General features: G+C 39.2%; 1 protein-coding gene across 2 annotated transcripts in view; it reads left to right on the forward strand.

Moving 5' to 3' along the window:
- The first annotated feature begins 5,344 nt into the window (after positions 1-5,344).
- The window catches only part of LOC135261696 (collagen alpha-3(IX) chain-like), a 38,705-nt gene continuing 27,760 nt past the window's right edge, over positions 5,345-16,289 (forward strand). For both annotated transcript variants that reach the window (XM_064348232.1, XM_064348233.1), the window contains exons 1-3: positions 5,345-5,549; positions 10,839-10,924; positions 15,233-15,304. In XM_064348232.1, the coding sequence (XP_064204302.1) occupies positions 5,521-5,549; positions 10,839-10,924; positions 15,233-15,304 (187 nt within the window). In that variant the 5' untranslated portion in view covers positions 5,345-5,520. The remainder of the gene's footprint in view (positions 5,550-10,838; positions 10,925-15,232; positions 15,305-16,289) is intronic.

Genomic DNA, 16,289 nt, shown 5'->3' on the forward strand with positions numbered 1-16,289 from the left:
TTAAGCAGGGTCGATTCTAGGCATAGGCAACATAGGCGGTTGTGTAGGGTGTCTTCCGTCCAGGGTGTGCCAAACGAAGGGGGAAAAATTAATCATAAGTAAAAATTCCACACGTGACATCCATGATAGTCGGCTGAGCCCCCGCTCCCAACCCTTGGTCCACAATCTCACCTAGTGAGAGAAAAAAGTCCAAAATTCTTACCTGCTGTAAAAGTACAGTATATCCTTGAAAGGATCCTTTGCTTATTATAATGTGAAGTTCATGTTTCATTTGAACTGTTTGGTTTATCTAATGCCACCTGTTCTCAACTGGTTTATTCAGCTCACACATAGCAATGCATTCCAGATTCCATAACAAGGCCTGCTTGGTCCTGTTATAGCAAACAGTAATCCCCAGCAATGGTTTTGCCAGTCACAGACTCTGTTAGGAGGGATATTTCAGACAAGGTGCTATGTGCCCCCACCTCAGAGGGCGTCCTCCACGTAAAATGTTATTGATTTTCACGTCAACTGCTCTTTTCTGGCCTAAAAATCTATGCCTTTTAAGCAAATGGGAATTTTCCATCAAAGAAGACTGCAGACATGATAGAAGCACACAGACGCCCACTTGCATACGGGGCGGGGTTTTCTGTTCACTGCCTCGGCCTATCCATTCTGGTGATTTATATTGCGGACTATAGCCCCTAGAGAGTCATACACTGTGAAATATGTAGCAGAAAACATCTGCTTGAATGACATTTCTCATAGGTTTGCAGACACTTCATGAATTGATGAGTGTCTGTAATGCTGTAAAGACAGTTGGGCTAGCACAGAAACATTGGCAGCCACAACAACTGTTTTCACAGTGACAGAAAAGAAAATAAATAGTCCCTTTACGGTATATTTCAATATTTACTCCGTTTTTGTTGGTAGTTCTGTTAGTGAGATTTTGCTGATCAAACAAAATCATCCATCTGCCAAGTATTGAATGTCATTATGTATAGAATGTCAAGACACAAGAGTGCATCTGAAACTCTCCAAAAGCAATTTTCTAATTCTTTCGGAATTTGGCATCTCTCAGGAAAATGCATGAATATCACAGCTAACAGTTTTTATTTGTTGTCTCAGAATGAAATTTGAGCTGCTATTATGGTCTGTATTCATCTCTGCCAAAGGCAGTCGAGACTGGGACAGAGCAGAAAAATATTACTTTTTAAATCTCTTATGCAAAAACAACCTAGTCATTGGTCTGAGAGTTGTTTTCGCTTTCTTGTCTCTTACCTTCATTGGTTCATCTGTTGGTCACTTCAGAGAATTTATGTTAGACCCAGCTAGGACACTGTACATCTCCATTAAAAACAAACAAAAGGAAATTTATTTTTTTATTTTATGTCACAGTTTGTATGCTGTAGGACCCCACTCCGGAATGTCGATTACTTAACTTAATCAGCTTTTATTTGATTAGATGGCTTAAGGTACATCAGGGAAGAGGTATTTATATAATATATGGAGGTATATAGCCTACATAAACTCAGTTTCTCTACCTTTTACATTTTCCCTGATTTTGAACAATTGAACAATATTCTTCCTTTGAAAAATTTTCAAAGTTCTTTCACTTTATTATGGTCTCCTTTAAAAGCCATTCTTGAAGCCTTCTGTCATTTCAAAGACATACTGACTGGCAGAATGAATCTGATCTGTAAGAAGTTTCAGTTATAATTGAGATGAGTGTTCAGTAGGAGGATCCCCCACTTTGCTGCCAAGTATTGGTTTTCACAGATCCCCAGAGATTGTTTACTGCAGTGGATATCCCCTTGATTCAGTGTGTTCACACAGTTGAACCATATCTTCAGAGAGTTTAATATGCACAACTACCTACATGTTCCCCAAGACCCCACAATGCACCTCTCACTCGAGAAGGTGAAAGTAGAGCACACTTTCAAATCAATGTCCTTTTGCTGGTGAGAAGAGTGATGGGCTGTTTCTCTTAAAATGTATGACTTACTCTTTATGTCATGCCTTGTAATCTCACCTGATTGGCTAAGCTCTGCAGTGTAGGTTTGAATGGCGCAGTTGAAGCTGAAACCTTTCCATCCTATTTCATGCTGCTCAATGTTGCATGCTGTTCTGTTCAGCTCTGCGCTATATTACCTCCAATTTTCACTAGAGATGAGGGATTCTGATTGTCACATTACATGAAATATGAAATCTATGTTGCTTTATGTTAAGGGTTGTACTGTATGTCATTTTTTTTTTTTTTTGCTGCAAACATCTAAAAGCTTTGGGGCATTGAATCTCAGTTGTAAGCTATATGACTTCAGTATTTCCAGTGAGCTTGCAATGAAAAAAGCTTCCCTTCAAAAAGGAATATAAAAATACCATATTTAGGCTAAATTGACAGGAAAGGTAAGATCTCATACAAAACTGTGACTGGGGTGGTGAGCTAAACAGCACAATCCAAAACCGTTGGTCATCATGCAAAAAAAAACCTGAGAAATGTGAAATAGATACATTTTGGTGAATGGTCAAATTATTTTATATATAATATACAATTGCATGACACTGCACATAACCTCCCCAATTGTTATCATGTCATGATCATACTGTATATTCTGCGTTTATTTGAAATTATGTTCTTGCATTGATATATTGGTAAAACCAAATTATTTGCATTGTAATTATTTGCATTGTAATAAATGTCATACAGCAGTTCCTTCTTTGATTTCCTGATTTTCCAAGGGAGTTATTTGCCTTTTGTAACTTCCCATTTCTACAGTGGAACTCAACCGCCTATGGTGCAACCGCTAAGGAAAAGTGAAGAAGAGAGGCCCACAATGCACTAGACTGGCGTAGCTCTTCACAAAGAAAAACACCAGAATGAAACTAGCATTGAAACTACATACTAGAGATGTTGTAATGCTGATAAATTAATATGATGCAAAAATCCACGATCCATCACCCGTGAACACAAAGAAAAGTGTTTCAAGTAGTAACTATGCCAACATCATATTGTCATAACATCCAAGCGTAGCTTTCTCAAGTAGAATTAAATGTGGCATCATTACCAGCACGCATTTACATAAATATAATAATAGTTTATTTACATCTTACTTGCATTTATTTACCTATAGAATGATTTCATTAAACCCAAAATCCTAATATATATAGACAGTTGATTGTTTCCAAATTCATTTGGGGCTTCAGGTGAAATGTGGACGTATGAAAACCTTATAACAGCATTTATACCTAGTTTCCCAATAATTTTTACATCTGTAACAGAATCATATACATGTAGGGTGATTATACTTTCATTTTAAAGGAAAAACCAACATAAAGTGTCTTAGTAATGTGTTGGGTCACATGAGCCGCAGAACAGCTTCAATGCACCTTGGCATAGATTCTACATGTCTCTGGAACTCTAGTGGAGTGGTGGAACACCATTTGTCTAAAACATATTCCCTCATTTGGTGTTTTGATGAGGATGGTGGTGGAGAGAGCTGTCGAACACATTGGTCCAAAATCTTCCATAAGTGTAAAGGCCATAGCTCATGATTCACATAATTTTCATCCTCATCAAACCATTCAGTGACCCCTCATGTCCTGTGGATGGGGGCATTGTCATCCTGGAAGAGACCACTCCCATCAGGATGAAACTGTTTCATCATAGGATAAAGGTGGTCACTCAGAATAACTTTTTATTGATTTGCAGTGACCCTTCCCTCTAAGGGGATAAGTGGACCCAAACTATGCCAGGAAAATGCCCCCCGCAGCATAACAGAGCCACCGGACCCCCTCACTGTAGGGGTTAAGCATTCAGGCCTGTACCATTCTGTATGCCACACATTCTGTACTCACCCAGAGAATATGGTGAAGGATGATTCATCTGATCATATCACTTTTTTCCACATCTCAGTAGACCAGTGCCTATGGTTTTGCACCACTGAACTCTCAAATGTACATTCACCTTTGTAATGAGGGGTTTATGCACTGCAGTACTAGTGTAATATCCCTCTCTATGTAGTTGTCGATGAACTATTCTTGCTGACACTTGCTGTGTTCTTGCTGGTCATGTCCTGCATTGACATTCTCAGTCACCTGAGGAACAGTCTTCTGTTTTTCCTTACATATCACACCAATGCACAAGCATCACGGTCAAGTGTGCACTTTTGACCACAATTCCCGACCTGATTTACTGATGTCTTTCAAATAGATCTAAATGCAGATGTCACTTTATTCACTGTTCCAATTGAAACACTAGCCAGTCGAACAGTCTTTGTGATGGAAGCTGCTGCCATCCATGCCCCAATAATGAACACTTTCAAATTCACTTTGATCTTTTCCTCTTGCCATCTTGATCCAAAATCGAGGTCAACTGGGCCTGCTCAGCATTTTTATACATGCCACAGAGCATGATAGGATGTTCATTGCTTAATTGTATCACGCAGTGCACCTGTATGAAAGCATCTGCATTCGTTATGTTTGTTTCGCCACTCATTTATTCAGGTTTTTCCTTTAATTTGTCACCATCTGCATATGCCTATAAATAAACAATGGAGACATATCCACTGTATGATCTATGTGCATAGAAATGTTGTATTATTGCAATTTCTTTGCAGAAATCCCAAAAATCACATTTTCAGCATAGTGGGCTCTGTGATCTGTATTACAAAATGTCTCAGGACCACGTGCAAAAATCTATAATTATGGTGAGGAAAAAAATATTTCCTGTGAAAAACCAGATGTGTGATCGGTCTCACCTAGACACTTATTTCCTTTCTGGAGAATAAAGCCGTAATTAAATTATATTACACCTGATACCCCTCTTGATGTGTCTCCTTTAGGCAAATTTGCATACAAATTAAGTAAGTCCTTTGAGAACACACGGGTAAGATTCACTGGTCTGTCTGGGATTGTGAGCATGTATTCCACTGAAGTATCCTTTCCTTCATTGGGAAAGGAGTGAGTCGAACCTATGAATCATACTGCTGACACAACTTGCTTGATGACAGACAAGCTGGGCCTGCATAATACATCCAATGTTACATTAAAGTTCTAAAAAATATATTCATTATGCTCTACAATTCTTGAAGTGATTCCTATGTCTGAATTGAAGATGTAGAATTATGTTTGCTTAAACGTTCTATTCGAGGTGACTGGGCACCTCCCTGTTATGAAGCTAATTATTAGCAGGATGGCGCTCGGTTCATAGGTGTTATTAAGAGGCACTTGAAACAGTGCAAAAGGCCTGCAGGCTTTGGTGTCTGAAGTACCGGTAATAAAACTCAGCCACCACCTCCTCAAATACCGTTGGCCAATGAGGGCTGGTGAACAAGTGGGACTCTACGCTGAAAAAAAAACTTCATGCGGCCTCTGAAAAAGTTCTGGCATCTCCTGTCGCTGGCTCTTTCGGTTTCCTGCCTTACCACCATGAGAGCTTCATAGGCTCAGGGGATTTCCTGCACTCTGCGCCTTCTGTTCTTGCTTTCCATCACATTTCACCGATTCGCCAAACCAGCTTTTCTCCATCCTCACGGAGTTAAAATGGCTGCCGGCAATTTAGTAGTATTAAGGTAAGCTTACAATTCCGTTTCATCACAATGATTGCAATTTTAAAAGTTAATCCATATTGTGTTGCCCTATGCTATCTCACTCTTTGAAAGAAATAAGACTTAGTTGCATTGCAAAAGACTGAGCTCACTTTCCTGACTGAAACAATGTTTTCCACTTGTCCCCCTTGTTTGGTAAAGTAGAAACCAGAGTAGTCAATTTAATACATTTTATTTACCATGTAATGTGGTACATACATTTTAAATGCATGTACCACACAGTAAATGTTCAGTGTTAAATGAACTTTTACACTGTACATGTGGTTCCTGTTGGACTCATATAGATTTTGTTAGAGTTGAATTAATACTTAAAATATTACTGTGCATGTACCATACATGGAACCATTGATTTAACATCCATCAGTGGTGACTTATTAAGACTTTAATAACTCTGGCTTGCTTTCAGTTCATGTTTTCAGCTCATGTCTGTCTTTGATTCAGTTGTTCTTCACAAGCTTAGTTTATTTGCATTTATTTATTAGTTTACTGATGTATTAAATAATAATTAATTTACGCGTCATTGTGAAGGGAAAAAAACTAAAAGTAAAGGGCAACATTAAGATGTTTTTCAGGGAAAATGTTGATTGCGCTAACCAAGCCCAGCTAAAATGAACTGAAATATGTGATCATGTTTGTATTCCTTATATAAGCTAAAGGCATTTTCATTTTCATTCACCAAAGTATAGAATAAACACTTGTGTTCAAGGCTGATGCAAGCCATGTTTATGTAAACATTTTTCATTTCAGCCAGGGTAATTGTACCTCATTTTCAATCCAATGCCATCTGTAGTTGACAAGCATGCCCATTAAACTCCAACAATAGTTATTGTTTGAATAGTTTACAGGGCAATCTAACACTCAACAAAAACTCTGTTGTTAACACAATGGAACTGAAAATAGCAGCTTATGTGTTAAGTTAAGAGGCTTTTATTTTTTAACAATGACTGAAGTTGAATTTAGAAAGAATTTCTCCACATTGCGGGGAATTAATTCATTGGATTTTTAGTTATCACAGTTTGTGGACTGGTACCCCTTAATTTTCATTTATTTATTTTCTAAAATACAGAATTTCATGCTTGGATTTGCTTCCCATCCAAATGAACTGGTGAAATAGTTGCTGCTATATCATTTTTAGCTATGCGTGGATTAGAGCTCCAGGCTGCAAGCCAGGATTTTGATAAGAGCTGTGTACTGCAGTCTCACACATGTAAAACACAGAAATGCCAGGAAATGCTACAGTGCGTCAGTTTCAGTCCTCCTGTCACTCACTCTATCAATGACACGTGAGACTGAATTTTTGACAGGACTCTATCATAAGCGGTTTCTGTAGTCCATGCTTGCACTCATGCCAAACCCAGTTTTTATTTATTTTTTTTACATTTTTTTATGGAGACTTCTCAGTTCATCAGTGAATCGCTTTGGTCAGTTGAGACCGGGCGTGGCACCCTTGACTTTTCTGATTGGCACGCTCACGGACGACCTTGATGAAACTGCAGCCCCTGCTGCGGATGCACTTAGCTTGCCCCCACGCAGCACCGCCAAGGGCCAATTTGCCATCTTAAAATATTAAAGTATTAATTCGTGTGGCTGACATGTTTAATTTGCAAGCATGGGTGAAGTACACCGAACGGGGGATCCAGTTTGTGTAATTAAGACAAATGACTCCACAGAAGTCAAGCCAGGCACTCTGGCGCAGACTCCCGGCTGGTGCTCCAAGGGGATACAGCCATCTGTGTGACAGAAACAGTCACATGAGAGGCACAGACTGCCAGAAGAACGCCATTTGGAACATGGTATTTTTAGCCTGCAGTTTGTCAAATGAGTACCAAAAAGGTGAAAACGAGCTTTTTCGTTTTAACTGATACCTGTGATAACGTGACGTCAGAAACAGAAAGGATGTTTGAAAGTTTAAGAGCTCTGGCTTCACAGCAGTTGAATATTTTGGGGTGTTAGTCCCTAGACTGAAATTCATATCTATGTCTGTCAATGTGTCATACAGCATTGAAGATGACAGTCAAAGTCATTTTGATTTCTTTAGGAATATTTCCCATAGGTCTCCATGTGAGACAGCTATCCACATGGAGGCCTATAAGTATCTGATTTAAGTGATGTGACTTAATGAGGTTTGGAAAACCAAATAGTGCAGTGTATTTTTGATGAGTCATTATGAAGACATTTCAATCAAGAATCCAACAGGAAAAAAGCAAGTGACATTCCTGTTCACTGAGCCCTTATTTTGAAAACATGATGACCACTCATGTGCTCTCGAACATCAAAATTTCTTGCAAGGCATAGGCTCTTATGTGCAACCAGGTAGAAGAATGTTGGTGCTTGCCTGTTTTGTTCCCATGCAGTTTGTGGTATGCAAAGTATGAGACAAAGTATGGTCACTCCTTTATCCAAAGTGCACTCTGCTGCGGTAACCTGGTATGTGGACATATCTCAGTGGCTCTAAGGGCTAATTCAAATGTTTTAAAGATTTAACGGTAAATAAAATGTACTTCATGTCTGGAAGTACATTGAGGTGGAGAGTGAATGCCAATTAATGCAATGCATTCTCTCTCTCTTAAACTCTCTCTCGAATAAAGTACCAGCAAGGTCACACAAACTGACAAAGATAAATGCCTGCTCTCCAAAACAGTTCATTTGAGGGTTCAGCCGAACAATCAGAATGGCTTCTAACCTCACTAAGACATGACACGCCCATCCAGCTGCAATTAGGAGAGACCTATTAGACAAACCCCTGTTGTAGACCGTGACTTAAAAAGCGGATCTGGCTAGTTTACCAGGGGAAAGTACCAATCGTCTTTTGTCTAGCCCTGACATTCGGCAAAGTGAAAGGGAATTCAACCTGGCCTAAATGACAGGTGCGGCTCCTGATGGATTGTCTGGCAAAGACGAATGACAAAACTCTCACCGTAGCATCAAGGGCTGGTTTCCCCTGTTGAAGGGCAAATGTAAGTAGCCATAAGCTCCCCAGGAGAGGGCAGGCTGAGAGAGGAACGGTCATTACTCTGACAGTTATTACATCCCCCTCCACCACCACCACCAACGTCCCCGCCCTCCAACCCTCGTCTCTACAGCCACCATTTGCTGCAAACGCCAGCCAGATAAAAGAGGCAATATTCATCATGGAGGTGAGGCAGCAGACAAACACGGCCAGCCGCGCACACAAAAGAGCGGGTGAGAGAGGAGCTGAGGTATGACAGCAAATTATTTCGGCGGCATTATACAGCACTGGCCCAAGGCCAGCCGGGGGTGGGGGGTTGCTGCTGTTTCCTGGCCGTACCAAATTAGATCCCGCCGTGTTGTTCTCCGGCGCATGGGGGAGGGCCGAGGGAAGCAGAGCGCTTTTTTTTTTGCCAGACTTTTGCGCTTCCTGTTTTTTGCTGCTGCGTCGTCATCATCTCCATGGCAGCTCAGATCAGTGAGGACGGGCACAAGTGTGGGAACAGCGTGTGTCAGGGACACCTGGGCCCTGGGTTTTCCGGTCATTTTGTCTGCATTGGCCTTTGCTTATTGTGGTATGTTAATCAAAATAGATACATTCAACTCCTTAAAGCTTCATTTGTGACATAAGCTTAACCTTTTCTGAACCTGAGACTGAAAACTCTGAACTTAAAATGGTAACATAAAATCACCCCTCAGTGGTGTTGCTGGAAGGGATAAATGAGAATAGGCTGGTACCTATTGCCTGTAGGTCGGGACTGTCCTATCTCAGAGTGGGTGCAGGCTTTGGTTCTAGCTTGGCACTTTGCATTGGCATTTAGCAATCATGATCCTGACTGAAGACCACAATTAGATTACTTTAGGTTAACTGATTTAGGCATTTTAGCACTAGGCTGACAAAATATCGCACCCACACAGACCCCTGGACACATTCAGACTCATTAGCCACCTATGTTGAGAAGTAGTGAAGTGTCAAAGCAGAGAATAATTACATCTATGCCGCATACTGTACTAAAAACCCAGGAACTGAATGTTAAAGGCATACTATGCAGGATTCCTTTCCTTGCTTTGCTGATGTGTTTACAGGCAAGAACATCTCAAGTCTCAACCCTGCCTACACCCCAAGATAACAAAGCACACAAACTAACAAAACAACTGTATATATCTCTGGCTAGTTAGGTCACTAGTTTTATAGCATTGTGTTGCAGGCTACAGGAATCATGTCTCTTTCAAAAATACAGCAATAGCTGCATTCACATGTACGCCAAAATGTTCGCCCAACATATCCAAGGGGAAAAACTCTCTCTTGCATACGCAGCAAAGTTACAGGGTAGCCAGCTTTAGCTTAGTGGCGATGGAACAGACATACTCTAGCCACTGCTATCACAACACCTGCAGGTTTCAACCTTCTCTGGCCTGCCTGAGAAGATTTTTTTTTTAAAGAATAACAAATACAGGCAGACAAGCAAGAATTCATCAGAAGTGCTCATGACTGAGCATGGTTGTTTTATAATAATTTCAAAATGAAAATCCTACATAGTGTGCCTTTAAGACTTCTTACTCTGGTCATCTACCCTATAGCAAAATTGGGTGTGAGAACCACTATAACAACTTTTCATTTATTTATTTATTTTTGTAAAAAGAAAAAAAAAGTGATTTTTTTGCAAGGAAATGTATAGCTTTTCATAAATAAGACATGACGTCTTAAATATGCATCTAAATCTTAAGATATTTCTGATTCTTGAAATCTGAATTTCATTTCAACCACTAGAAACATTTAGATTGAAATTACATTTGTATTTTGCCCTTTCTGAAACATAATTCAGGAACCTTTCAAGGTTCCTGAATTATTCATTTCAATGTTTTATCCTTTTAACAGAACACAGAGATCTGAATCAAAAAGGTACACTTGAAGGACAACTGGCCATTCATTCAAAATGTCATTAGTTTAGTTTAAATGACTTTACACAAAGAGCATACGCTTATATTTGCACTGGAAAATAATCCCAAGGAAATGTTTTAGTTGTTAAAAACATGTTGTTGTACAAATCAAGAGACAAGCCCTGGACTGAAATGAATAAATGGGCTCTGTTTTTTCTTACAAACACAGTTTAACAATCTCAGGAATTGCTCAGCACTCTTTGCACAGGAAAAACACTTGCAACCAGCCACGGTACATTGAATCCAGGACTGGGTAAACACAACCTTTTCTCCTTATTATAAATGCCCACCCTGCTGTAGGTGACTCATGTAACAAAGAAGATGTGTGACCATATTTGTTGCTTTTTATGTCCAACTCTGCAGGCAAAGACCACAGTGCCCTTTCAGGTTCCTGTTTCTACGAGCTTGCATGGCCGTCTTATCCTTACTTGGCTCTCCAGCTTTGGGGCGTAAGTACATGACGGTCTTCCTTTTCATGATATTCATTTTCACATTCCACAGCTTTTCAACAACAAGAAGAAAAAAAAGATCCCACAATCCTATTTTAATAGTTGCTGTTCAATCATTGACCTCTCAAGAAAGCACTGTGAGAGAAATATGATGAAAACATTTTGTGGGCACCAGGTGGGCTTCAATTCTGACCTAACAAATGCAAGTTTTGATTATTTTCCAATGGAAATGATTTTCAAATTAAAGTAGGGGATTTTGAAAGTCAACAGACAATGACCGTGATGAAAAAAGGCCCTCTCGCAGTTTGTTGTGAATCAAAGTTGTGATATCTTTCAGGGATGTCTGTCCAGTCAGATGACAGCTGACTTTCTCTGTGTAGATTAGGATATAGTTATAGGGCTGTATTTTCTGGAATCAATATCTTACGGCGCATGGGTGTCCTGGACCAGATGCGAGCGGACTGCGCAAAAAGCGTGGCGCATCTAGAAACAGGGCTGGGTTATACAGAATACATATATTATCAGTGGGTGTGGTGCAGCTGGATTGATTAATAGCTAATCAAATGACCTCTTTTCATTTCCTTTAACCGCCAATTTTGGTGGTCTGCTGCTGCAATGGAAGAGGAAGATAATGATATACTAATCAGAAATTTATTTTGCGGGAGGTACAGAGTAGGGCTGCCTCTCTTTTTTTTCACAAATTGCATCTGATAGAGAAACTTGTTTGCATTTGTTTGAATTTTCTTCCATCAGAATTATAAAAGTTTATGGGCAAGTTATAATTTCCTATTAAACCTGTAGCTAAATAGCTTAAACCCGCTATGCTATCGTGCTATGACAACATTATCTTGAAGTTTTATTAAACAAAATAAAACCAGAGAAGGTCATACAATTTCAGTGATCCTGTTCACAGCAGTAAAATGACTCGGTGTTGCTCAAATGAAAGAAAAATTAGAATGCACAAATCCATCATTAATTCACAACAATGCTATGGCGTAACTAAACCGGGCAGTGTTGGAGTTGTGGTTTCGTTATGTTTAAAATGTACTTATTTCGATAATTTATCAGCTGGTTCCAAAACAACATGGGTTTGACTTCTGTTGCTTACTCAGACATCGCTAAGCAACAAAACAGCAAGTCTATCCCCATGTGGCTGGTTGTAACATCTACATATAGAGTGTAAATAGATCATGCATATAGAAGGGTATAGAATAGGTAGCACCTTACACATGGTTAGTATCTGGTCAGCGAATGACGTAAAGCCTACAGAAAATCAAGATTTTCGTATGACATGACTGTATAGAATAAATAAGTGTATTTAAAACAAGACAACCCCACAACTCATTCCAATCCCGCATACAGTGTATGTACCATTTTCATCAATGAATAAAGATTTTATTGATTTAAATATTCATGCAAAGTATTCAAATTCATTTTTCCCGCTTCTGGGATTGATATAAAAGTCACATTGGACAGAATATGATCCAGTAAAACCACTGATTGGCTTTTGAATAGATTGTAATCATGCGCACATTACATGAGAAATTCCCAAAATTAGCAATCCACTGTACAATGGCCTGCACTTTATGCCATAGACGTGGTCTGAGCAAGCAGCTGGGGAAAGGCACAAATGACAGGCTTGACTGACCTGAACATTTTGATGAGCTGCATCAAAATTGTATACCCCCAGCAGTGGTTCCCCTCGAATTTGGGGCACAGCGGGTCACAAAATTACTAAATGGCTCAGGCGCATCAATATCCATGACTAAAATACCATTTTGTCGGTGCGACAGCTCACAACACGCCATGTGCCGGCTGGAAAATAGAATGTTATTTTACTCTTTTCAAACAGCATAGATCCAGCGACAGTGCCTATATCAAGGAGAAATGTGAAATTTTAAATTCAGTCTGGTTCAATTGGAATTGAGCTTAGTTGAGTTGAAAGTTCTGTATAAAATTGTGTGGATTAGTAATATATAAGGTTTTAACATTATAATAATATAAGTTTGGTCTAAACCACAGAGAACAGTAAATACTTGTTCCTTACTTAATGTGAACATCGCACATCTTCTGTCGCATTACTCTGGCTGGAACATTTAACCAACGTGCGATTTTGGTGGGCGGCATTTTATGATGGTGTGCATTCAGTGTCAATATCTCCATTTTTTGGTGCAGATATAATTAGCAGACTATGAGGAATGCTGTGGTTACGCTTACCCATATTTCCGTACTAATTCAGTCCATTGTTGGTGGCCATATGACTTGAAGCAAAGGGGTCTTGTGCTTGCACTTATACCCAAACCGCAATTTATACACAAACCACCAATCTCATTCCTCATTAGCTGACTCAGGCATAGTAATTAACTCCAAAACCCTACGGATCATTATGGTTCCCCCCGATTTAATGCACTCAGTCCTTAACTGCCACCACTTGTTTTTTTACTTTCAGTCAGGGATTTCACAGCTGCACTAAAGCATTAACAGCCTGGTCTTAAAATGATAACATCACAACAAGGCTTGCCTTTGTATTGACTCACCTTGGTATTCATCGTTTTAATAAACAAGTATAAAAATTCAAAGTTATTAAAAAATGTATAAATATTAAAACTTAATTATCATATGCTTTATAATGATTGATATGACTTATAAGAGCTTTTATTTGCACAGAAATATACCCAGGTAGCACAAGACATTTCAACAATAGTTCTGAGAATCCTGGTTGGATTCCCATTCCCAGTCATTTCTATTAAACAGACAAAAACACCCTAGGCAATTTTCATGTGAATTTCCTGGTAACATCCTTGAATGGCTATCAGTCCTTCATAAATAAAACATTATGGAGGTCATGTTCCAATAACGTTAAAAATAATGCTGTTAATATTGGTGATGAAATGTCAGATTTGCTGAACATGGATAAATGTCTGGATAAATTTAAAATGAAACACTACCCACAATTCAATTAATTTTGTCATTGGAATAAGATGCATTACTCCCACCTTAACAGGTCCAGATCATTTGCTAAAAATTTGCGTATTTATTTTCATGATGTAAAACATTGTATATAAAAAACAAAAGATGCATTGTCATTCAGACAAAATGCGGTAGCATTCTGTAGCACAGAACAAACATTACCATGACAATGCTTTCATCATTTCATACAGAAATGGCAACACGTTATCTCCCTCACAACTACAATATTTTGTGCATTGACAGCAGTTCTTCTGAGGTCTAAAACCAATGTGAAAAAAATCCCCAATGTGCATTTTTGTAAACAAACAGTTTGACTATGGCTATATATAGCCTGAGTAGCATTGTAACCTTTGAGGTTAGGGGGGATGTTCTTCAAATTAAGAAACACTGACAAGGGCTTGTAACCGAAAGGTCGGAGGTTCGATTCCCGGGTAGGACACTGCCGTTGTACTCTTGAGCGAGGTACTTAACCGAAATTGCTTCAGTATATATCCAGCTGTATAAATGGATACAATGTAAAATGCTATGTAAAAGTTGTGTAAGTCGCTCTGGATAAGAGTGTCTGCTAAATGCCTATAATGTAATCTAAGAAAATACATTATCCAGGTAAATCACCCATGTTATGTAAGTGATGCAGATGAATGGGAAAGTGGCAAGAAATGAGCAATTGTCCTTAAAATTTGTTTTCCAATTAGAAAAACGTTCCAATAAATCACAGGAAGATTAATGTATATGAAAGAGGCAGGCTGGCCAGCATAACCTTCTGAAATGTTACGAGGGCAGGAAAAAAATAAAATGCAGGTCACACTTCTTGTACAGGGTGTCACGTGCACAAACATTGGCACATTCATCAACATTTTTCCTCTCTGTCGTAAATCTTCAAAACACAGCACCGTAATTTAAAAGAATCGACATGCTCTTTGATCAAAAGTGTCCTTAGTAAATGGATTGCATGCTGCTTTGGAAATGATTACCATCAACTGTGCAGTTACAGTTAAGTATAGTGACAGGGTTTGTCACAAATGTTCTACATTCAGACAAATGCTGCAAAAACATGCAATTAGGTTTTTTGACCTTGACAATATCCTGAGCAGTACAACAGTGGAAGGTCACTGGGAGTTTCTGAGCGCTTTGTTAAACTGAGATCTTTCACATTCCCCATGGATGTTTATTCTGTGCATAATTAGTCCTACGCACATCAGGTTTGCCCATTATGAGTCAGTCGCAGGGTATAATTGACACTGCACTTATCTGTCCTGTCTGTTAATGTCTTTCAAATTGTGTGCAGCAAGAGCACACTGAGAACATATAGTGTGCATTATTATCTTTTTCCTCTAGAGCTGGATCTCAACAGACTGGATGGGGACACAGTATGCCCCATCATGAGAAATGGACAAGATGACCTTCCAGGTAAAAAATTGGTAATATGTTTTCTTTCTGCTTTTATGTTTAAGCCACGCCCATTGCTAACAGGTGCATAAAATCAAGCATACATCCATGCAACCTCCATTGGCTGTAGAATTACTCATACTAAAGAGCTCACTGACTTTCAATGTGGCACTGTCATAGGATGCCACCTTTCCAACAAGTTGGTTCATCAAATGTCTGCTCTGCTACAGTTGCCTCAGTCAACTGTAAGTGCTGTCATTGTGAAGTGGAAAAGTACAGGAGCAACAACAGCTCAGCTGCAAAGTGATAGGCCACACAAGCTCACAGGATAAGACCGCCGAATGCTAAACCATCTAGTGCTTAAAAACCATCAGTCCTCGATTGCAACACTCACCACAGAGTTCCAAATTACTTCTGGAAACAACATCAGCACAAGAACAGTTCTTCAACAGCTTCATGAAATGGGTTTCCATAGCTGAGCAGCCATATACAAGCCTAAGATCACCACATGCAATGCCAAGGGGGGGAGGGGGGGGTTAACTCTGTATTAATGCTCACGGTTTTGGAATGAGATGTCCAACAAGTACATATGGGTGTGACGTTCAGCTGTCGACATATTTTTGGAAATATAGTGTAAGTCTCTGACTGTAAACAGGTGGTGCAATGCTATGTGAACTGCAGGTGCAAAAATGTTATTTTGTTTGAAAGAACATTCTGCCATTCTTGAGATCATTTCTGCTGTAGATATGATCCATTTTTGATCATTAAAACATAATTGGACTGAAGTAAGCATATCGTTTAGGATTTAAAGTTGCTGCTGTATTATATTAAGGCAGTGTATCCTCATTTTCTGGCAAAGGCAATGAAGTTTCATTGCAAACAATTACGTTTATATTATGGTACAGATCAATCCTGTGTCCATACTTAAGACTGCTTTACTACCGATTTAATTATTTAAACATAAGTTTGATTTAAACATTCTGCATAACACAAGTGCCATCACTGA

This window comes from Anguilla rostrata, chromosome 8 (assembly GCF_018555375.3).
Source record: "Anguilla rostrata isolate EN2019 chromosome 8, ASM1855537v3, whole genome shotgun sequence".
Lineage (NCBI taxonomy): Eukaryota > Metazoa > Chordata > Actinopteri > Anguilliformes > Anguillidae > Anguilla > Anguilla rostrata.